Source organism: Bufo bufo, chromosome 9, assembly GCF_905171765.1.
Source record: "Bufo bufo chromosome 9, aBufBuf1.1, whole genome shotgun sequence".
Taxonomy (NCBI): Eukaryota; Metazoa; Chordata; class Amphibia; order Anura; family Bufonidae; genus Bufo; species Bufo bufo.
Window position 1 is genome coordinate 198723651 of NC_053397.1, and position 23436 is coordinate 198747086.

A 23436-nucleotide genomic window follows, 5' to 3' on the forward strand; every position below is an offset into this window, starting at 1 on the left:
TTCAGATTCCACGTCAAGAAGGGACGGGGGGGCGCTTCTCTATTTTTCCGCCATGCGGTTTTTAAAAACACAAGCACGAAGAAAACCATCAGGCCTACATGCTGTTTTGGGGAGTAATCCGTGGCAAAATCTGTGCACCGAAAACTCAATGTAAACATACCCTTAAAGGGGATGTCCAAGACTAAAAACACCTGTCTGCTTTCTTCTAAAAACAGCGCCACCCCAGTCCACAGGTTGTGTGCGGTATTGCAGACCTGCCCCATTGACTCCAGTGGAGCTGAACTGCAATACCAGACGCAACCCATTGACAGGGGTGGCGCTGTGTTTTTTTTGTTTTTTTTTAAAAGAAAGCAGCCAGGTTTAGACCTGGACAGACCTTTTAAAGGGATTTTCCAGGATTTGAATATCGATGTCTTATCTTCAAGAAAAGTCATCCGTATCAGGGCTCATGCGCACAAACGTATTTTCTTTCCGTGTCCGTTGCGTTTTTGTTTTTTGCAGACCATGTGCGGAGCCATTCATTTCAATGGGTCTGCAAAAAAAACTGAAGTTACTCCGAGCGCATTCCGTTTCCATATGTCCGTTCCGCCAAACAATAGAACGTCCTATTATTGTCCGTTTAGTAGACAACGATAGGACTGTTCTATTAGGGGCCGGCTGTTCCGTTCCGCGAAATACGGAATGCACATGGACGTCATCCATTTGCAGGTCTGTGTTTTGCGGACTGCAAAATAGATACGGTCGTGTGCATGAGCCCTCGGTTTGGTGATGGTCTTACTCCCCGCCACCACTGACCGATCAGCTGTTTGATGGCACATCTGCCGGTCACGTGCTGTTTGTGCACCTCTGTCCCATTCAAGTGAATGGGATTGAGCTGCAATACCGAGCACAACCACTATACGATGTGCGGCGCTGTGAAGAGCCAGCAATTGTCTATCCGAGTGCTGCGGCCGCTTGAAATAGCTCGCTGTTGGTGCCGAGAGACAGCCCCCCCCTATCAGAAATTGATGACCTCTCCTGAGGTTAGGTGATTCATTTAAGTCCTGGAAAACCCCTTTTTAGGCTCCATTCACACGTCCGTGGTGTGTTGCGGACCCGCAAATTGCGCATCTGCAACACACACACCCGGCACCCCTATAGAAATGCCTATTCTTGTCCGCAGCTGCGGACAAGAATAGGACATGTTCTATCTTTTGCGGAGCTGCGGACCCGAAGATCGGGGCCGCGCTCCGCAAATGCGGATGTGGACAGCACACTGTGTGCTGTCCGCATCCATTCCGTCCCCATAGAAAATGAATGGGTGTGCAACGGATGCGGACGTGTGAATCGACCCATATTTTGCAGGTAAATAGCAGTTTTACTTACAAAGCTGGGCACCCATTAACAATCAATTGAAAACCGCCAGCGCGTGCTGCGAGTGTCTGCATAGTGACAATGGGGTGTCCTAACTGGACTATCCTCGCCTTTTGCCAGGGATTTCCTGCTATGCATTGCAGAAGATGAAATCCACGACAAATCTGCAGCAGACGAGAGGTTGCAGAATAGAAAATCCGCGGCATGCCCTCGATCCCGTGCAGATTTGTGTCCGCTTTAGGCCTCATGCACACGACAGTATTTTTTCACGGTCCGCAAAACGGGGTTCCGTTCCGTGATCAGTTTCCGTTTTTGTTTCCGAGTGTAAAAATAATCTAAAGTCAAGTTTTGCCTTGAAAATGATAGGAAAAAAACGGATCACGGACGCGGATGACAATCTTGTGTGCCTCCGTGTTTTTTCACGGACCCATTGACTTAAATGGGTCCGCGAACCGTTGTCCGTGAAAAAAAATAGGACAGGTCATATTTTTTTGACGGACTGGAAACACGGATCACGGACGCGGATGACAAACGGTGCATTTTTTACCGAGTTTTCAACGGACCCATTGAAAGTCAATCGGTCCGCAGAAAATCACGGAAAACGGAACAACGGACACGGAACCCAACAACGGTCGTGTGCATGAGGCTTTACCCACAGCATGTGAATACACCCCCAGGCTTTCCCTGGTGTTTCCATGGTCCCGCACCTGCGGCTTACTTCTGAGGTTTCGTCTGTATCTGTAGAAGATTTGCTGCTACGTCTGGTTTTTGTGTGGCAGAATGTTTAGTTTTATTACATATAGAGATTTATTTTGTAATTATTTTTCACTTCTGTTTCGCACACAGACGCCATGACCAAGTATTTCACCCGTGTGAGACGGCGGCGCCTATACAGCTGGTATGGGAGACCGATTCTAAAAGACCGAAAAGTTTTGAGTTTTCAGTATGAGTGAGTATTTCTTAATATCAAACTGGGAATTTTATTGGATTTTTGGACATGTTTAGAGCCCTCCCATAGAAGAGCTTAAAGCGAACCTTTCACCTGGATTTCACTCCTGTAACTGAATCGCGCGTGAGGAAGAGAAGGCAGGCAGGCAGACGGGCAGGCAGGCATCGGGGACGGCGCATGTGCGATTCAGTTACAGGATCGCGCTTGAGTCCGGCGCATGCGCCGCCTGTACAAGCGCGGTCCCGGCGACTGAGCCGGGTGTCAGTTACACTGCATAGAGGCGGGGTTAGGGCAGGGGAGTTACAGCCTGGAGTGGGGGAAGGGCTACCCCCTTGACTTCTACCGTGACTTGGGGAGCTGGAGAAGAGTACTTTATAAACCGATTTTTTCATGCATATACATGGCAGAAAAGCGGGACAAGACCGTGTGATAACACAATGAGGATGATCTATAAGGTTCGCTTTAAAGGGATTATCCAGGAAAAGATATTTATGGCTTCTCCTCAGGATAGGTCATCAGTATCAGATCTCTGGGGGCGACACCCGGGATTCCCACCGATCAGCTGCTAGAAGAGGTCTTGAGTGCTGCAGCCAGTGACATCACTGTACATCAGTCACGTGGCCAAGTTGCAGCTCGGTCCTGTTCAAGTCAACGGGGCTGAGCTGCAATACCAAGTACAGGCACTATATGATGTACGGCGCTATCCATGGAAAGCTGCCAGGAGCCTACATTGCATACCACCGCTCTGGTGAGCGCAGCGGCTCCCTGAAACAGCTAATCGGCGGAGATGCCTGGATTTGGACCCCCACTGATGTGATAATGATGAATAGAGATGAGCGAATTTCATATTTTGAAATTTGTTCACGCTTCGTTTGGTGGTAAAAGCAGAATTGCGTTATGGATTCCGTTGCATAATGCATAACGCCTTTAGAGGTGTTCCGTTATTCATTCCATCATAATAGAAGTCTACGGGCTGCATAACGGATCCGTCCCGTTATGCAGGCGAGGACTCCCCTGCATAACTGAAACAGGACGGATCCGTTTTGCAGCCCATAGACTTCTATTATGACGGAATGAATAACGGAACGCCTCTAAAGGCGTTATGCATTATGCAACGGAATCCATAACGCAATTCTGCTTTTACCACCAAACGAAGCGTGAACAAATTTTATAACCTGAAATTCGCTCATCTCTAATAATGACCTATCCCGAGGATAATAAATGAAGAGAGGTAGCGGCAGCATCTCCAGTGAATCCTTTATTGGATTGACAAAGGCTGGGATACAGCCGAAACCTTGCTGCTTGATTTTATGGCACACTTTCTGTAAAGTCCGTCCAATAAAGGATTCACCGGAGATGCTGCCACTACCTCTCTTCATTTACTATACGGTCGACTGCTGAGGATCTGTGGTCGTGGCTCGGCTGTTGCATTACTGGTGTGGCCATTTATGTCCGTGGGTGCTGCTCTACAAAAATTTTGTCTACTATCCCGAGGAGAAGTCATTGTTATCTTTTCCTGGGTAACCCCTTTAAAGGGGTCGTCTCTCACTTCAGCAAATGACACTTATGTAGATAAAGTTAATACAAGGCAGTTACTAATGTACTCTGATTGTCCATATTGCCTCCTTTGCTGGCTTCATTCATTTTTCCGTCACATTATACACTGCTCGTTTCCATGGTTACGACCACCCTGCAATCCATCAGTGGTGGTCATGCTTGCACACTATAGAAAAAAGCGCTGGCCTCTCTGGTGGCCGGGACCGTGGGAACGCGTATAGGCCGGTGCTTTTTCTTATAGTGTGCACTGTGCAAGCACGACCACCACTGATGGAGTCAAAAAATGAGCCAAACCAGCAAAAGAAGCATTAAGGACAATCCCACTACATTAGTAAGTTCCTCATGCACACAACTGTATTTTTCATCCATTTGCTATACGCGTTTTTTACTGACCATACACTGACCCATACGTTTCTATGGAGCCATGCAACCATCCGTATTTTTGGGGATCTGTGTGGCTGTTCCACAAATTATGTAACGTGTCCTGTTCTGCTCCGCAGTGCGGACCAGGATAGGCATGTCTGTTGATGGGAATGAGACAAATGTGCAATGCACACAGTAGATGGTCGTATTTTGCGGATCCGTGGTTTGCAGACCAAAATATGAACACGGCCACGTGCATGGAGCCTTACCCAGTTGATATCAGAGGGCTAACAGCAGCTGTTTTCAACCTGATCTAAATCATTGGGGTCCGTAATGAGACGCGCATGCGGACAGAACCAAAGATATACAAGAAGAAACATCTGTTTTCAGTTTGATTCCCTCTGATGTGTGTAATGTGGATTTCTCGCTCTTTCAGGGGGCTTGTGATGAAGTCCGGTGGCACAGAAGAAGTCACAGTAACTTCCGACGACTTTGTTTTGATTGAAGGTGAAGATGAAGAACGACCCTTTGTGGCGAAGCTGAAAGAACTTTATGACGACGGTAAGAAGAGAAGTATTTATTTGGTTTCATTTGCACTTTTGTGCTATGATGGGTTTATCTGAACAGAAGCTCGGTATGGAGGTGACTGTGCAACCTGCAGGTCTGAGTCCTCGAGTATATGCAGGTCCTGACTTATGGAACACCTTTGGCGGGTTCAGATTATCCCAATAGGATTTGTTTTCTTACTGCATCCGGACGTTTCTTTTTAACCATTTTATAAATGATCTAGACGCTACACTGGTTTTTCTGAGACTGGCATCCCCTTTTCATATGGCCAAGCAGGGTGCAGTCTAGGGCTGCAACGATTAATCGACTTTATCGATTATATTCGATAACGGGATTCGTTGTTGACGAATCCAGTTATCGAATAATCGCCGATTCGTTGCTATGCGGGCGGTTTACTTAAAATCACTGCATCTTTATTTTACCTTACAATGAAGCTCCAGTAACAGGCAGAGCGGGCGGCGGCGTAACGTCACTTACTCGCGTGACGCGCCTGCTCCGCCTCCTTCATTCATAAAGTGGGCGGAGCAGGTGCGTCACGTGAGTGAGTGGCGTTACGCCGCCGCCCGCTCTGCCTGTTACCTGAGCTTCATTGTAAGGTAATAAAGATGGGCTGACACCGAGTAAAAGTTACTGCCGGAATAGTCTGCTGTGAGCAGAGGGGCCGGGGCTGTTATGGGGAGGGGTATCTGTGGATGGCACTGCTATGGGGAGGGGGATCTGTGCACTGCTATGGGGAGGGGGATCTGTGCACTGCTATGGGGAGGGGGATCTGTGCACTGCTATGGGGAGGGGGATCTGTGCACTGCTATGGGGAGGGGGATCTGTGCACTGCTATGGGGAGGGGGATCTGTGCACGGCACTGCTTTGGGGAGGGGGATCTGTGTATGGCACTGCTATGGGGAGGGGGATCTGTGTATGGCACTGCTATGGGGAGGGGGATCTGTGTATGGCACTGCTATGGGGAGGGGGATCTGTGTATGGCACTGCTATGGGGAGGGGGATCTGTGGGTGGCACTGTTATGGGGAGGGGGATCTGTGGGTGGCACTGTTTATGGGGAGGGGGATCTGTGGGTGGCACTGTTTATGGGGAGGGGGATCTGTGGGTGGCACTGTTTATGGGGAGGGGGATCTGTGGGTGGCACTGTTTATGGGGAGGGGGATCTGTGGGTGGCACTGTTTATGGGGAGGGGGATCTGTGGGTGGCACTGTTTATGGCGAGGGGGATCTGTGGGTGGCACTGTTTATGGGGAGGGGGATCTGTGGGTGGCACTGTTTATGGGGAGGGGGATCTGTGGGTGGCACATATAGCATCTTATGCTATATAGTGTCATCCACAGATCCCCCTCCCCATAACAGCGCCACCCACAGATCTCCCTCCCCATAACAGCGCCACCCACAGATCCCCACTCCCCATAACGGCGCCACCCACAATTTGTTTTAATATGGCCTTTGAACATAATTTTTCAAGTAAAATCATATAGACCTCTGTTTTGTAATTTTGGTGTTTTTTCCCGATTAATCGATTAAATTATCGACAACTAATCGATGATTCAAATAATCGTTAGCTGCAGCCCTAGTGCAGTCACACTTATCCAGACACACTGCAGAACAGAATACAGACAGCGCGATGTGCACAAAGGTGAAATACAAAAGGCTGTGGCTTCCTGCTTTTTATATCCATTTTCACCAGACAGATGCTCACCGTGGATAATTCTCTTACAAAACTATAAATATCTATACGGTTATGTTAAAGCTGGTCTTAAGCAGACCTCCAAGTTCTCCCCTGGTGCTCCAAATGAAGGTACCCTCAAGGGGTTAATATCCACGCGTGGCTGAGAGACTAGACGCTGACACATAGCTGGTCAAGGTAATCTCTACGTTTATCACAATAAGTAACGCAGTTATACACCTTCAGGGAGGCGATCCTTCCTAAGGCACATGCCATGATTTCCAGGCTGGAACGTGCTTCCCATATATGTGCAATGGTGTACGCACTACGTATTGATGCGGACAAAACCATGACCGACTGGAACAACGGAGGCCCATGCAGATGGGGGGTCTCTAGGACATAAAGTGATGCTAGGAACCCAATGAGAAAACACAGGATGTTATAATCATGCGCGAAACCAGCACCAAAGGAAGGAATAGCCACCGTGTTCACTGGTCGCACCCATATAGCACCAGGGTAAGAGTGCTGGGCACCTGCGAGTACCGACTGTTTCACGGTGATGTGCAACACTCCGCTTATGGACGGATAGTGCGAAAGTCGGAACCGTATTCAATGGTAGTGCAATTAGCTACCTAAGGAAGGTGTAAGCATACGGCAAGTACTAGCCAGTCGTAGGGAGAATACCCCACCTATGAAGGGGGGCGAATGCGCACGGCGAGAAGTAGTGCATATGGCGAGTCCTGTACCCCGTGGGAGTGCAATTGTTCCAGCTTGTTCTACTCCACAGGTGCAGCTTTTCTAAGGCTCGAGTTGGTGGTCGCTCCAGTGGGACATCCCCCCTCAGGTAGGGGTCCTACCCTGGCACTAGCTTGGCAGTTGCGCCTGTTCTGCGCCCTTCCAGGTAGAGTTTTGAGGTTAGCTCTACTTAACTGGGGCAGTATGGTACGTGGCTTCTACAGATAGTCTCAGGCCTCCCCCTCAGTTTTGTGCTGACGGGGCAAGCGCTGGCTACTACTGTGGGAGCGGTGTTGCTCACAGCTCTTTCGTCAGGCGGTGGACTCTTTTAACACTGAATTCGGTGGCCTCTGCGGGTGACGCCCTCCTCTGCGGGGGTATGGGGCTAGCAATATAGTGTGACTCCCCTTGCCTGGCTTCCTCCTCAGGCGGAGTTTGTTTTGCACAGCCCCTTAATCCTTGGCTACTTCTGTATAGCGCTGGTCTCAGACAGTGAATGGGCTTAAACCTAGCCTATTCTTCTCCTGTCTTTTCCTCCTCTGGCTCAAGGTTCATAGCCATTCCGCATGACTTGGTAGTTCCTACGTTGCTACCTTCCCTCATCTGCATTTGCACAGGGTATTAGTTTGGTGGCCTTCCATTCCAGGCACGATCCGGTCCGACTGGTGGGCTGTGGCGCCCTCCACATTCCTTCTCCTACAAAGACTTTTCCATTGGTCTGGGTGTGCTAACGGTATCTACACGAAAGGTTCCCACCTTTCTCTCCAGAGCCAGAGTTCCGGAAGCATGCGACGTGGACGCCCTGATCCTCCTTGATGGGAGTTCTCCCCCCTTACGTGTTTCTTCTCCTTCCCAGGGTTCTACGGAGGATCCGGCTGGAGGACATTCCGACAAATTCTAGTCGCTCCGAGTTGACCCCGTCGCGCGTGGTATGCTGACCTCGTTCTCCTTCCTGGAGACGTCCCTTGGTCACCGCCACTCAGACTACCTTCTTTTGGGGTCCGGTCTTAAGTCAGCTTTTGATGACGGCGTGGCTATTAAAACCTCCATTCTGACATGGAGAGGCTTTTCAGCGGATGTCTTTTCGCACTATGATTCGGGCCAGGAAGTCTGCATCGCCCAGGATCTATTGTGGGACCTGGAGGTCCTTCATGGGCTTCTGTGAAAGCCGGGTCATCCCCTCCTTTCCTGTTTTTTCGCTCCCCACTGTCCTATCCTTCTACATTCAGGGTTGGACCTTGGTTTAGCCTTAGTTCCTTGATGGGCCAGGTGTTGGCGCTTCTGTCCTGGGGCAGCTGCCAGTATACTCTGCTTTCCCTGGTGCCCATGGGAACCTTCCTTCTGGGAGGGGCACATACGGTTCCTTTGTACCATCCTTACAGCTTTGGGGTCTGTATGTGGTTCTCTCAGCCTTTCCAGTCTTCTCCACTTGAGCCCTTGCGGAAGTTCTTACTCCGGCTCCTGTCCTAGCGGTAGTTTTTCTTGTGGCTATCACATCCATCAGGCGGGTGTCTAAGTTGGGTGTGCTCTCTTGCAAGATTCCCTTCCTGGTTCTTCTCAATGATACAGCAGTTTTCTGGCTCATTCTTTCTTCTCCTGAAGGTGGTCTCTGACTTTCATATCAATGACGAAATTGTCCTTCCTTCACTGTCCCTTCCTTCACACCCTACGGAAGGGAGTTACATTATGGACGTGGTCAGAGCTCTACTCATTGTTAGCAGCCTCCAGTCCCTCTCGGCGTACAGACCCCCTTTTCTTTCCGGAAGGTCCTCGCTAAGAATTGTCGGCCTCCAATGGGCGATTGCACATTTGATTCGGTCTGCAAGTGCTGACCGCGCCCCGGAGCAGGGTTCCACCCTTAGGTGTCACGGCTCGCTCTCCCAGAGCGGTGAGCACTTCTTGGGCTAGGCGGAATCACACTTCGGCTGCACAGTTGTGTAAGGCGGTTCCGGTCCTCCTTACACATGTTCACAAGAAATTACGAGGTGCATACTTATGCATCGACGGTCGCGGGTTTTGCAGGCAACAGTTTTTAGATGCCGGTAGGGACGATTGCTTTCATGGGTCTGGCTTTTTCCTTTCCTGTGGACTGCTTTCGGACGTCCCACGGTTCCTGTGTCCCCCAATGAAAATAACTTACCAGTAAAATCTCTTTCTCGCTCTTCATTGGGGGACACAGCACCCACCCAATATTGTTGTCCGGCCACAGTTGTGGCTGTTGCTGGTTTGGACCCAGTTGGGTCCTTTTGCATGGTTGGTGTTCCATGTTTTCTCTTTGGTTGGCTTGCTTCTCAAACCTGAAGCTCTCTCTCCAGGCTGGAGGGGGTATAGCTGCCAGGGAAGGAGCTAACAGCTTTTACTAGTGTCAACGCCTCCTAGAGGACATAGCTATACCCACGGTTCCTGTGTCCCCCAATGAAGAGCGAGAAAGAGATTTTACTGGTAAGTTATACAAAAATCTCCTTTTATCGAGTATCTTAATTTGATTTGTGCAAGCAGTGAAACAAAGGGACAATTGTCTATGCAAAAATATATCTATAATTTATTATACAATACAAACCAAGAAAATAAAATCGATACGATTGCAAAGACAAACAATGAAGCTGTAAAATAATACCCAAAATATGCCACACGGTGGTGCTAGCACACCACTACGCCACTAGCGCAGTACAACTTAGTTACTTATGAAAAAAAATACAAATGCTATACTTTTAATAAACAGACCAATAATTTATATACCAGGAGAAACTTAGGATCTTCTGTTTATCAAACAGGCTATAACAAAACGCGGATTATACAGTAAGAATAAATGTTATCCCTTGACTCTGTTTCCCTATGACCAATCAAACATATGATATTAATACGACAAAATATCCAGCTCCGCAATCAGACTATGGAAAATAACTCTCCAAAGGTTTAGTCCTCTTTTAAAATAATGTAAGATCCTCCATTAGCAATATGCATCTTTGCTAAGAGAATAATCAGCATTATGGAGGCGCCTAACACTATATATTCACACAGTATGGGGACTTTTAGCTCTATACCGAGAGAAATATCTTATTAATATCACGAGCAGTAAGCACAGTATACGTGACCGGGTCGAAGGTAGACAGAGTTTCAGATGGGACCAGTTCTCAAGAACTTTCCTAGTCCAAAAAAAAAAAAAATCCAAGTTTCTTTTGGTATCTTTCTTGTGGTCAGTTTCCTTTTGTGAGTTTTTCTTTTTGGTGAGTGAGCTGATGCTCTGCAGACAAGAAATTATTCCCCACCTTATCTAAGAATCGTCCCCTTCTGGATTAGGGATTTCCAATCAGGTAAGGTGGATGTATTCGTATACTAATAACAAAATGATGTCATATTAACCCTTGACATGGTATAAAACAAATGGTAAAATAATATAGTATTGTCCATCTGCCTCCAGATGGCACTGTTGTACTTCACATGAATATCACAACCTTAAACACTAATTCTAAATACTTAATACGTTCACATGACCTTCTTAACCTCTCCAATATACATAATTAAGGAAGGTTTCTTCCTGACACTTTTAATTACCCATAACCTAGACTTGTTGGAGTCACTATCTTGTCCTGTCTTTTTGAATATATGTTAAGGATAACGGTACAATGGCCTTGTTACTCGGCAACGGGAGTTGTATACTTTACTTGTCCACATGGATGAATAACTACCGTCTGAAATAACATTTAACTCTTCTCAGAAATCCAATTATCAGAAACTTACTTCAGTGTTTCTGTGTCTTCTACAGGATACATTCTAAATCACACATACATGGGGTATATATATATATCTATCGATACATTGTTACACATATGAATCATTGGTTAAAATATGTTGCAAATCTAAATATAGAATATAATTATGAATATATGAATTGGACCTCACACAGCAGATGTGTCTTGAGGATCTAAATTCTTATCTTGTCATGGTTTAGCCATGAAACATTGTTCCCTTCAGACAGACATGTCTGGAGAAACCAGTATACTCCCCATAGATAAACACACATCTTTTAGCAATAACTTTTTAAAAATATAATGTCCGTTCATATTCACGATGACTCTTATATAAACTGAACTTGCCATGAACTAATCTTGGCCTCTTCAGCCACATAACAGAACTTTGGTTCAAGCTGATTTCCTCTTAAAGGCAATGAGCATTCATTTTGGCTATAATATCATTAGATAATATTGTATACTTATGAAAATGCACAACAAGTCGGCTGCTTGCTCCGGTTAGGAGACCGCTGCATATACTTGCGACCCCTTGTACCCAAACAGAATCAGTTTTTCTAGGCAGCTGATCGCTGTTTAGATGCCACAATCTGCTGCCCAGGAACGATAATGGATGTGCCTGCATGAACGACAGGATCACCCGATAAACAAGTGTTTTGCTCGTTCATCAGGTGATCAGCGGCACATTTTGATAGCCAGATTATTGGGAACGAACGTTGGCAGGAACGGTCGTTCCCGATAATCTGAACGATTATTGGTTCATCTATATCCACCTTAAAGCGTTAGTGATTTACTTCAGTGATTTTGAGCCAAAACCAGGTGTGGCTGTAAACAAAGAACAGGAGCAGATCTTACACCTTATACCTTTGTCTGTGGAGGCTCCAATCCTGGTTTTGGTTCACAGTCACTGATGGAAATCACTGACCAACACACTGACGTGTAATTAAGGGCTAAGATCCGACTTGGGCACCTACCTGCAGCATGAATAGCCCTACTCACATCCTTAAAATGTCATTTAGGAGTCTGTCATAAACCTCAAGGTACCGTATGAGCTACCCACCCCATATTCTGCACCCATACAACCTGAGCAGCCAGTGCTGTATGTTGTAATCACTTCTATAAACTGGCTTTTTTTTAAATATTTTTTTTTACTTTCAGGTGGAGAAAAAAATTCAAGCAAGCATGCCATCGTTCAATGGTTTTTGCGCTTTGAAGAAGTTCCCTATAAGAAAAGGAAGTTGCTTGGGAGAGATTCGCATCCCCAGGAGATCTTCTTGTATGATGACACTGCCTGTGAGAATGACATTGATGCTGAGACCATTATTGGCACTGTCCAGGTAACAACAGTGGTATCCAGCAGGAAGTAAAGTATTTTTAAATGTGCATAGACTATATGGAGAGAAGTACTGGGGCACCTACAGGAGCTTTTATGACCTCTCATTCTAAATCCATAGGCATTAACATGGAGTTGGTCGTCGTCTCCCCCCCCCCCTACCTGCTTCCACTCTTAAGGCTGTCTTCAAGGCATTTGAATGTGTGTGTAGGAATTTTTGTTCTTTTATCCAGAAAAGCATTTTTTGAGTTCATCCCTCAGGTTGAGGTCAGAGCACTGTAAACTCTTCCACACCAGACTTGCCCAACCATGCCTTCATGGACGTAGCTTTGTGCTCTGGGGCTCAGTCATGCTGGAAGAGAAAAGGGCTGTCCCCATACTGTTCTCACAAAGTTGGAAGTTTACAATTGTCCAACATGCCTTGGTCTGCTGAAGAATTAAGATTTCGCTTCACTGGAACTAAAACATGTTGGCTTATCCCTGAAGAACACCCCATAGCATTATCCTTCGTCCACCAAACTTTACATCTGGCGTGGCAGTCAGGCAGGTAACGTTCTCCTGGCATTCACCAAATCCAGACTCGTTTATCAGACTGACAGATAGAAGCATTATTCATCACTCCACAGAAGATGTTTCTACTGCTCCAGAGTCCATTGGTGGCGTGCCATTCTGTTATATGCTCGGCATTGTCTTGGTGATGCCTGCATACAGCTGATTGGCCACGGGACAGCATCCCATGAATTTCTTGACATAGTTTTTGTACTGATATTCATGCCAGGGGTTTGGCCCTGTAGTTATTGATTAAGGAGAGCATTGAAAACTATAATGCACTATGCGCCTCAGCACTTGGTGACTCCGCTCTGTGATTTTACGTGGTCTGCCACCATGTGGCTGAGATGCTGTGGTTGCTAAATGCATTACAATAATACCACTCACAGTTGATGGTGGAATATCCAAGAAAGAAGAAATTTCCTGAACTGACTTGTGGTGTCCTATTACAGGACCAGGATGGAATTCATTGAGCTCTTTCAAACGAGCCAATCTTTTACAAAGGTTTGTAAAGTCAGACTGCATGACTACGGGCTGGAATTTATACACCTGTGGCAATGAGATTTAATGATTAGGACTTGTCCCAATACTTTTGTCCATATAGTGTCCATTTCTTTGTATCATTGGTTCACCATTAGGTAGCACTATTCCAAGTATTCATTTCTGTACCACATTTCTCATATGAATGGATGAAAGATGATTACAAGATGCAGCTTAGAGTAGATGGGAAAATGTAAGGAAAAGTCAGTTTATCTATATTCTGGGATATCCTCATAGAACATGGGCAGTAATCCGCACAACATTTCAGACAAGTGAAACAAGCAGCAGAATACACTCCGTGGAGACCACACTACCTTACCCCTAAACCAGCAAGGCAGTCCCAACATTTTGTGCTCCCAATTTGTAGTATCAGCCTTTACTACATACATATGCTTTTCTCGTGCATGGCATTGGGGGACACAGCACCATGGGTATATGTCCAACGACCACTAGGAGGCGACACTAGACATAAGTGTTGGCTCCTCCCCGTTGGGCTATACCCTCTCCACAGGCACTAGGCTGATCAGTCTTGTTCTAGTGTCCGTAGGAGGCAGACCTGACCTGCTTTTTGCGCAGGTCATCCTGCTAATTTTTTATTTTATTTTTTCTTCAATCATTTTTTCTTTTTTCTTCTCTGCAGGTTCCGGCCTGCTGCAGGGGTGGCTCCATCGTGTTCCACTTTAGTTGCCCCCCTGCGGGCACGTACTCGGGTACCTGGCAGCCACCCAGTCCCCAAATCTGCTTCCGCAGTGGAATTCCGGCAGTCCCACAGTTCCCGTGTTGAGTCCGCCGAGGGGGTGGTTATTGCTGCGCCTGAAGACGTCTGAGGGTGAGTATGTTCCCTTAGATTAGGGTCACCCACCCTCCTCCCCGGGCCTGGGCGCGTTCCCCCCTCTCCTTCCCGGATACCTGCGTCTCTTAGCATGTATCCTGGCCCCAGAAGCCCCCTGGCCTTCCGTTTTTCTCTCTCTGGGGGTCGCTTCTCCAGTTCTCTCCCCCACCTGGCCCCCGTTCGTCGCGGCAGCTCTGGAGAACTTGTTTGTCCCCGGCTGCGCTCCACTAATTGAGGCCCCGGCTTTTCGGGCCTACTAGGCTGTAACTCCCCGCCCACTCCTGAGCTTCCCGGGCTTGCTCTGTCACCTCCCCTCCGTGGGGGGAGCCTGGGAGGGGCCTCTCCTGCCTGTCCGATCCAGCTCGAGCGCGGGTTCCCTGCTCTGTCACAGAGGCGGTTCTTCCTCCGGCTGCCGGCTCGCCATCTTGCTGCTCTCCTGCATGGGGCGCGCTGGGATACAGCTCCTGGTGTCTGGTAGGCAGCCTCTGGCTGATTTACTTCTGCAGGCTCCTTCCCCCCCCTCTCTCAATTGCCTTATTCTCCTGCAGCCCTGACCACCTGATCTATAGCTGCTGCAGCACCTCTTGGGAACGTGGCATCCGGGGGCCAGATAGGACAGCCCTGCTGCTCTGAGGGCCTCCTCTCCCAGCCTCCCTATCGGATCGCCACGTATTTCACGTGCGTCCGTTGTCTACGGAGGTTTCCATGTGGTCAGCTTGTCCCTCCCTGTTGAACCATGGGAACCTTGCCTGACTCTCCCAATCCCTGGTGGAGTCGCTGGACCGCTTCCTACCCAAATTGCGGTCACCTTCCCCCCAGGGTCCTCCCTGCAGATGGGGCACGCTCAGATTCAGGGTCACGCAAGGAGTAGCCCACAGACCAACCTCGGGGGGTCTCAACTAGCTTCCACCCCTCCCTTGCATCCTCGGGTCGCCCCCAGGACAGGCTGGCGACGAAGCCTTCTCTGCCAGTTGCCGCTGGGGACACCTTTGGAACAGATTCCCTCGGAACAGAGCATCAGTCGGTCTTCCACCATACAGAATCCCTCTGTCAGGTCAAGACAAACGTGCACGGAGGAACCTACCCTACCCAGGTTTGGTGCCCCTCTAGTGAACTTTCGGATGGCGCCCTCCTGCCTGCACAGGTAATTACCGCACAGGTAAGGCAGCCGTCACCGTGCTTAGCAACTGGGACACCTACGTGGTGTCTCTGGTACGTACGCCCTCGTAGGCTGTACACGACCCCTATACCAGGGCCTATGTTCTAGGCAAGCTGATAATTCAGGCAAACGCCTCTTGTAGGGTTGGTAACCCTTCTCAGCCTCTAAAAAGGTATTTTGTAGTGCCTGCACCAGAGATATACAGGCCGACTTCTATTGCCGTGGCGATTACATCTGTCTGTTTACAGCCGCCTTGTTACTTTCATAGGTAGAGTTCCTACACCTACTCCAGATGCTGTAGCCATTACTCCTGGCTGGCTCTATGGTGTTCCATGCGGCACTATTTCCCCCTACCGGGCGAGATATACAGGCCGCCTTTAATTGCCGTAGCAATTGCACTTGTCTGTTTCCAGCCACCTTGCTCCCTTCATAGGTAGAGTACCTACACCATCTCCTGATGCTGTATCCAATATCCCTGAAATAGAGAGTCTCCTTCAGTTGCCATTGCACCTACCTAATTGTGGTGTGCACCTGTCGTTCTTTGTGGTACCATTGCTAACGCGGTAGCCATTGCACTTCTCTGGTCCTAGGGTGCACCATGCGGCCACATCGCTCTAAACTTCAATCTAGTACCTCTACCATCTCCAGATGCTGTACCCATTGCACCGTTCTGGTCGTATCTCTGCACTACACAGCCGTATTTCTACCTTACAGGTTGAGGACCTGTACCCTCCAAATGCGGTCGCATTCCCGGATGCTGTGGCTTTGTTTCCACTCTCCTTAGAGTGCAACATGCAGCCACTTTACCTCGGTTTTAGGCGTGTATTTTTAGTATCCCACGTGCTGGGCCCTATGGTGCAATCCGTGGCCCATACGGTTTCTGTATTACTGGGTGCTTTCCTCCCCGGACTCTAATCTGTGCTGCAGATGTTGGTTACTTCCCTTTTTGGTTCTTCCATACATCTGCCACTCCGTTACTGTCGTGCTCTATGGTCTCCTTGTACTTTCTCAAGGCACTGTCCACAACAGGCCATCCTGGTTCAGCATGTACATGGTAATCATATCTGGCAGGGGTGGGCCAGCCCAACCCCCACCTCGTCGGTCTAGTGCTACTTCTGGTGTACCCAGTATATGGCTGATCTGATCTGGTGGGTGGTCCACATACAACCACGCTCCCTACACCATGGCCAGGTGGTTGTTGGCTTTTGTGCTAGGGTTGCTCTTGCCATCCCTATAAAATACTACCGTCTGCTGCACTCCACGTTACCCCATATTATAAAGGAGTACTCGTGTTGTTTTCTATTACAGGGCGGACCATTCCTGGTGGAGTACAGTGATCTCCACTGGATCTTCTCCTTGTTGGGGTACGTAGTTTGGTGAGCACCGGACGCTGCAGCAGTTTTCGGCCATAACTGGATGTCCTCCGCCACACGGAATTATCCTCGCTGGCCGTCCTCCCTGATGAGTCAGGGACAGAACCACTGAGCGCCACACACCTGCCTGGTAGGTGAATTTTCTGCTGATTGCTCTGACATAGGACAGGGTTCCGTAGTTCCTTCTGGGTCCGGGTGTTCCCTTATATTCTCTGCTTAGTTGTACTATATGACAGAGGGCAGTCCCTTTGGACCTTGCTATTGTCTGCCCCTGTCAGGTACTTTCTCCCCCGGAGTCTTCTGTATGTCGGTCGCAGCTGGTTTCTACATTTTGTGTAGTCACACCCCGTTTCTTTCATAGCGACTTCGCCATTCCTTATGCATATGGGTGTCTGTCGATTTAGTGGTACAACCCAAGCCGCTGGACTTGCCCTCTCCGGGACAATGTATGCAGATTGCTAGCCATTATTCTTGGAATGGCTAGTTGTCCATGGCCAATTCCTTCCCCTATGGTGGTTTTTTTCACTTTTTCTTGCATATTCTGGCTTTTGTTGTCTTCTGGTGGTTCAGCTCCTGGTTCCTTGTGAGCCCATAGCGGGTACTCCTTTCTGGTGTCCCTGTCCCCGTTCATTTGACCATACAGATTCTGTATGATGATCGTTGATTGTTCCCCTTGTGGGTTCCAATAGCCTTGTGGACCTCTTGGGATTCGTGTCTATCTTCCCAGCCTCTCACGTCAAGTACCTGGTATTGAGTGGTTTAATTCTACGGTTTGCATTTCCACCTTATGGTCTCCTTCAGGAGGGACTTCCTCCTGTTTGTAGAACCTTCCTCCTTAGACTGTTGGGAGTACTCTCCTTCTTCTCCCATGTCTCTCACTCCAGTGTGTCCCTGCTGAGATTTCCTGGGCCTGTATCTGGTTCCCTTTTTTCCCTGATACTTCATTTGGCTAGAGTTTCTCCGGTCTTGCGCTTCTCAGCGATATTTTGTTTTCAGAGGCTCGTTCCTCGTCTCCTGGTTTTGGGATGCAGGTCTTATCTTATCTTTTCTTGGCCTTTACTTACAACCCCCTCCCTTTTCAAGGGTTGGCGGTTTCCCTTAGCGCCTTTGGGGTTTTCTCCTTTCAATAGGGCGCTTAACTTCTTCACCTGCTTTGCGGTGAGGGGAGACCTGCTCCCTTCACATGTGAGCCTTGCTATGGCTTCCCTCACTCGTTTGGCCTTCAGTTATTCCGTGTTTCCTTGCTCCTCTGGCCTGTCAAGGGATGGCCACAGGGTGTTTGTGCTTTGGCCTGAGACAATTAGAATGTTAGGTAGCTCCAATACGCGGTGCTGTCCTACTTTCTCTCCAGCCTTTGGCTGAACTCGGTTTTCCCCTTTGCCTTCTTCTTGCATTTTGGACCTTCTCCCAGGCATTTGTCCTGGGGTGCTGGCAGTCGTCACTGTGGCCTCCTTGGAGTTTCTCCCTTGTTATGAGGCTTCTTTCCTATTCCGTGCTTTTCTCATGTTGGGTCACATGGTTCTCCTGCACCTGTATGCCCACAGGTGGCATGGTTGTTCATTTCCCACCCTCTGGGACTGCTTTGGGACGTCCCATAGTGCTGTGTCCCCCAATGCCATGCACGAGAGAATTGTTTTTTTTGTACTCGCCATAAAATCCTTTTCTTGTATTAGGCATTGGGGTACACAGATCCCACCCTATGTTTTTTACTTCCGCTTCTCCGGGCTGGTCTCTTGATCTTTCCCGATACGAGAGTTGTTGGTTCCTTGCCTTTCTTCTCTCCTACTGCTTTTGGTACAAACTGATCAGCCTAGTGCCTGTGGAGAGGGTATAGCCTAACGGGGAGGAGCCAACACTTTGTCTAGTGTCGCCTCCTAGTGGTAGTTGGACATATACCCATGGTGCTGTGTCCCCCAATGCCTACTATGAGAAAAGGATTTTACGGTGAGTACAAAAAAAAATCAAATTTTCATGTCTCTGTACCTGTGTAAGATACTGTATACAAGGATGACAACACAATGACTAACCAGCAAAAGGTTAAAGGGGTTGCCCCCTTTTTCCCGGCCTGTGATGCTCCGCTGCACTTCCTCACTTAATACATCCTGCGAATCAGTGGCCGCGGAGGTACCCAGATCTCTGTGTCTATTGTCATCATGTAAGGCCAGCCGATCACTGCCGTGGCAATGATTCACTGCAGGCTGTGTCAAACGATGGTAGGTGATGAATGTGTTTGCTGGGGGCCCCAAGCCTCTCTTCCTCCACACTGCAGTCATATAGTGAGGTGGAGTGTAAAACGAAGTGGTGGTCACGTATGTACACTGCCACATCATGTATGACTGTGATAGCAGGGTGCTGTACTCGGTCCCTGCACCATTCAAACTTCTCATTGCTCTCGTGCATTGAGGTGGAGCAGTTGCTCAGACCCCTGCTTTAGTGATTGGTGGGACCCCTAGACCTGATGGGTTATAAATGTATGAATGGTTTGATTTGAAAAGGGTTCTAATACTGTAAATCTAATTTCTCTAGATAACACAGCTAAAGCCTGAAGATCCTTTTCCTGTAGCAAAGAAGTCTGAAAATGTCCTGTATGTGAAATTATCATGGGACGGAAAGGCGTTCAAACCAATAACCTCCAGCCTCTTGGAAAAGAAAGATGAGAACACTCTGAGTAATGGACTGGTGTCAAATAAAACCTTACCAAAGCCCAATTTCTATGCCTGTGAAGGAGATGTCATTGAAAGCAGACAGATCACTCGCAGTGCAACCAGGGCACAAAAAAAGGAAAGCGAAATAGAGTCTCGACATTCGGCCTCAAAAACCTCCCATTCCAAAGAGAGAGGGGCTCAGAGGATCCCCAATGGAACAGGAACTGGCACCCCCGGGGCAAGGAAAAAGTTGCAGCTGAACAGTAGGTTTATTATCTTGTGATGTACAGATTTTGTGTTTTTAGATTTTTTTTTTTATTTTTTTTTTATAATTTTTTTTATTTTGTCACACCCATTTGCTTTTATGTCTTCATGTTTATGGTTCAATCTGTTTATTGGGCAGATTATAAAGGCAAAATGACTACATAACATGACCCATAATATTTTCAAATTACAGGCATAGCAGATAATAACATAACTTGTGGGGTTATCAAGACAAGACAGACGAGTGGGAGAGACAGGAAGGAAGGGGAGACAGAAGACAAAGGCCAGAGGGCAAGGGGGAGGGGTAGCGGGGAGCACAGAATGCAAGAGGCGCACCAAAGCCTAATCCGCTAGACGGGGAGAAGCATAGTCTGCCAACCAGGTTAAGAACTGAGGAGATCCTCTGAATTGCAGCCATGGCTCCCAAGTCTGAGCATAAATGGACATCTGGTTATGGGACTCTGCTCCCAATTCTTCCATGCGTACCAGGGTGTCTAGTGCCGTCGACCCAAGTGATTCTCCTCAAACTATCAGTCGATTTCCAGTTACGAGGAATTATTTGTCTCATGGATTGGATAAAGGTCCGAAGGGCACCTCTTTTGACCTGCCGGATACGGCCTGAATATATAGATAAGAGCCCGAGTAGAGGAGAGGGTGATACAGTCGACCGGTAAAGAACATTATAGAGAGCGAATATCGCAAGCCATAAAGGATGAACTCCCGAGCAATCCCACCAGATATGTAGCATTGTCCCAGACCCGGAGCGGCATCGCCAACGTGTCAGGGGCAGAAGGATAAAATCGATGTAACTTTACCGGAGTTCTATACCATCGTGTAAGAATTTTACAGTTCAATTCCTGTAGGCGACAGGAAACAGTTGATTTATGAGTAAACAGAAGAGACCTATCCCATTGGTCCGCAGGAATGGTAACTGCCAATTCACTTTCCCATTCAGAGGTAAACCCCACAGCATTCAATTGCTCTCGTGTGGAGCCATCCCCAATCTCCCCCGCGACCAGAAGACCATAAACCAAAGAGATAGTGTGACCAGGGCACGCAGAAGCCACACACAGCTTTTCAAAGGCCGCCAGATGGCCGGATAACGACTGTCCAGGAGCCAGGGACCTCAGGAAGCTACGGAGCTGAAAATAATGCATCCAGCGTCCCGGGGAGTGGGGAAACAGGTGAGAAAGGGAGTTGAGAGGACGGAGGCCCGAGTCAGAAATAAGGTCTCGTATGGTTATCGGGTGGGGAAAAGATACTGTAAAAGCTGGGAGGTTTTTAAGAGAGATAAGGAAGTTCGGGAGACTGGAGGGTATCGTAAGCGAGCCTGGAGAAGTGATGAGCGCACTTTTGGAGGCAAATTTACGCTACGCGGAAGCTAAAATTCGTAGTAGCGGGGACTTAATGAGTGAGGGGATTTGAGGCCGGCAAGAGGGGGAGACCAAAAAATGCCAGTCATTAAGTGGGGTTCTAGGGTTTGTTCAATATCCACCCACAGTTTTGAATCCCAGTTATGAAAGAGGTCGAGAACACAGCTTGCCACTACAGCTCGATAGTAAGAGAGGAAGTTGGGTAAGTCAGCCCCCCCTAGACGCTTCAGTCGGGACAAGGTAGCGCAGCTTATTCTCGCTCTAGAGCTGCTCCATACGAAGCGTAAAACCAGCTTCCGAAGCTGTGTGAAGAATGCATGGGGAATGTCTGGTCAGGACTACAGTACCCTGGCCTCGCCTACTACCATTTCCTCCTCTTCGGATGTGGGGTGGTATGAGTCCTTCCTATGGGCGCCCTCTGCACTTTAGTGCCGCTCTGCTGCCAGGTTCGGGCCGCTCTCCTTTGGAGGGTCACCCAACTTCTCTTGGGTGCTTTGGTTATGCCAGGTCCGGGGGACCTCCACCTTGGGTTCTTCAGGGTGTTCGCCTTCTGCGAGGTGGTGAGCCAGGCGACACAGAGTATCGAGTGTTCTGCCTTTGAGCTGTCCTACTCTGACTACACTGTTACCCACTCCTCCTTTCGGTTGGAGTGGTTATGCCGGCGTCTGCCTCGACTGCTTCTTCTCGCTGGCTCTGTTTTGGCTCCTGCTCAGGGCATATCCTTCCGATGTGGCTTTTGTCCTGGTCAGGCTTCAGAGGCTGTTCCTTCACAGCCCTCTCCTCGGGAGAGTATGGTTGTTGACTTGGATGGTTCCTGTTGTGACTTCGGACCGTCTCCCTCGTTCACACTAGCTGTACTGGCCGTGTGCCCACTTACCGTACCTACCGCGTTCTGTCCTCATGCTTAGTTGACAGATTGCGTTTTTCCGTTCTAGGTGGGGGTCCTGCTGTAAACTTACCTTCTCGGTAAGTTGACCCCCAGGCTTGACTTTGGGTCTCTACAGTGGTAACGGTAGCGCTTCCGGCACTTACCTTCTATTCCTTGCCATATTGGCCCTTAACTGGTAGGCCGTAGTCTCTCACTCCCTGTACTGGTAATCCGTTCGCTCGGGTCTGAGGTAGTGATGGTGCCCTCAATTATACCTCATCTGTCTTGAGGTTAGTTGTCTCTGCCTTACCTGCCGTTTTTTGTTCCGCGACTACTATCTTCCTGTTGTACTGGGGGTAGCTGCATTGCGTTCTACAGCAAGGCCATCTTCATCCCTTCCTGCTGTTGTCCCTGCTTGAGGACTACTCTTCGGTCAATGATTGTCCTTAAATCTCCCTCAAAGGAATGGTAGAACCCCTTCCTCCGGTGACACCATCGATATGGACTTTAGCCTGACTTGTCCTGGCATCTGTTAGCTACTGGACGGACCCCTTCGGTTCCTTCCGTCCGCTCTTCTGCTCCCCCACTCCGGGTGGCTACGGGACGAAGTTGCTCGTGGGCCGATGGACCAGCTTTGCCGGACTCTTCCGCCCGTGCTACTGGTCTGCGCCTGATCACGTCGGTTCTTTTCTCGTATGTCTAGGCAATTTCCAGCGGGCACGCTGTTTTTCGCTCTCGGCCGTGCTTCGTCCAGGACGTTGTGATGGGTCAGCTCCAAATAAAACGACAGAGGGATCTCTGCCAAGGGCTTGAAGGGCGATGACTGAAAGGCGTCCAGGAGGAGATTCAGGTCCCACGGCTCCACCGGAAAGCGAAAGGGAGGGGCTCGGCGAGCAACACCCTGGAGAAAAGTCCTAACCTGGGCCCGCGAGGCCACAGGACGCTGGAAGAGGACCGAAATCTGCCCCCTGAGAGAAGCCAGGCGAAGACCCTTATCAAATCCGGCCTGAAGGAAAGCCAGAATGTTAGGGACAGAGAAACGGAGAGGGCAAAAACGACCAGATTCGCACCAGGCAAAATACGCTCTCCAGGTCTGATAGTAAATGCGGGCCGACTGGGGCTTGCGTGCATGAAGCATCGTCCGGATGACCGAGTCCGAGAGGACCGCGGTCTCAACAGCCACGCCGTCAAATGAAGCTGAGGTAAATTCGGGTGGAACAGAGGGCCCTGGGAAAGGAGATCGTGGCGCGGAGGAAGTCGCCACGGGACGTCGGTGAGCAGAAACACCAGATCCGTGTACCACGCCCTGCGGGGCCAATCCGGAGCCACCAGGATCGACGGAACTTAGGCTGCCTTGAGACGCTTGAGCACTAGGGGAAGGAGAGAAATGGGGGGAAAAAGATACAGAAGGTTGAACTGAGACCAAGGCAGAACTAGGGCATAGACCCTGAGGGTCCCTGGACCGCGCAACATAGCACGGGAGCCTGCGCTTGAGGCGCGACGCGAAGAGATCCACGTCTGGAGTTCCCCAACGGTGACAAAGTTGGAGGAACACTTC

At 48.9% G+C, this 23436-nt stretch overlaps 1 protein-coding gene across 1 annotated transcript in view; it reads left to right on the top strand.

The window, feature by feature from the left end:
* The window catches only part of ORC1 (origin recognition complex subunit 1), a 57324-nt gene that overhangs the window by 961 nt on the left and 32927 nt on the right, over positions 1–23436 (top strand). Inside the window, exons 2-5 of the mRNA XM_040406920.1 lie at positions 2199–2302; positions 4659–4783; positions 12101–12279; positions 19255–19636. Coding sequence (XP_040262854.1) covers positions 2205–2302; positions 4659–4783; positions 12101–12279; positions 19255–19636 — 784 coding nt within the window. The 5' untranslated portion in view covers positions 2199–2204. The remainder of the gene's footprint in view (positions 1–2198; positions 2303–4658; positions 4784–12100; positions 12280–19254; positions 19637–23436) is intronic.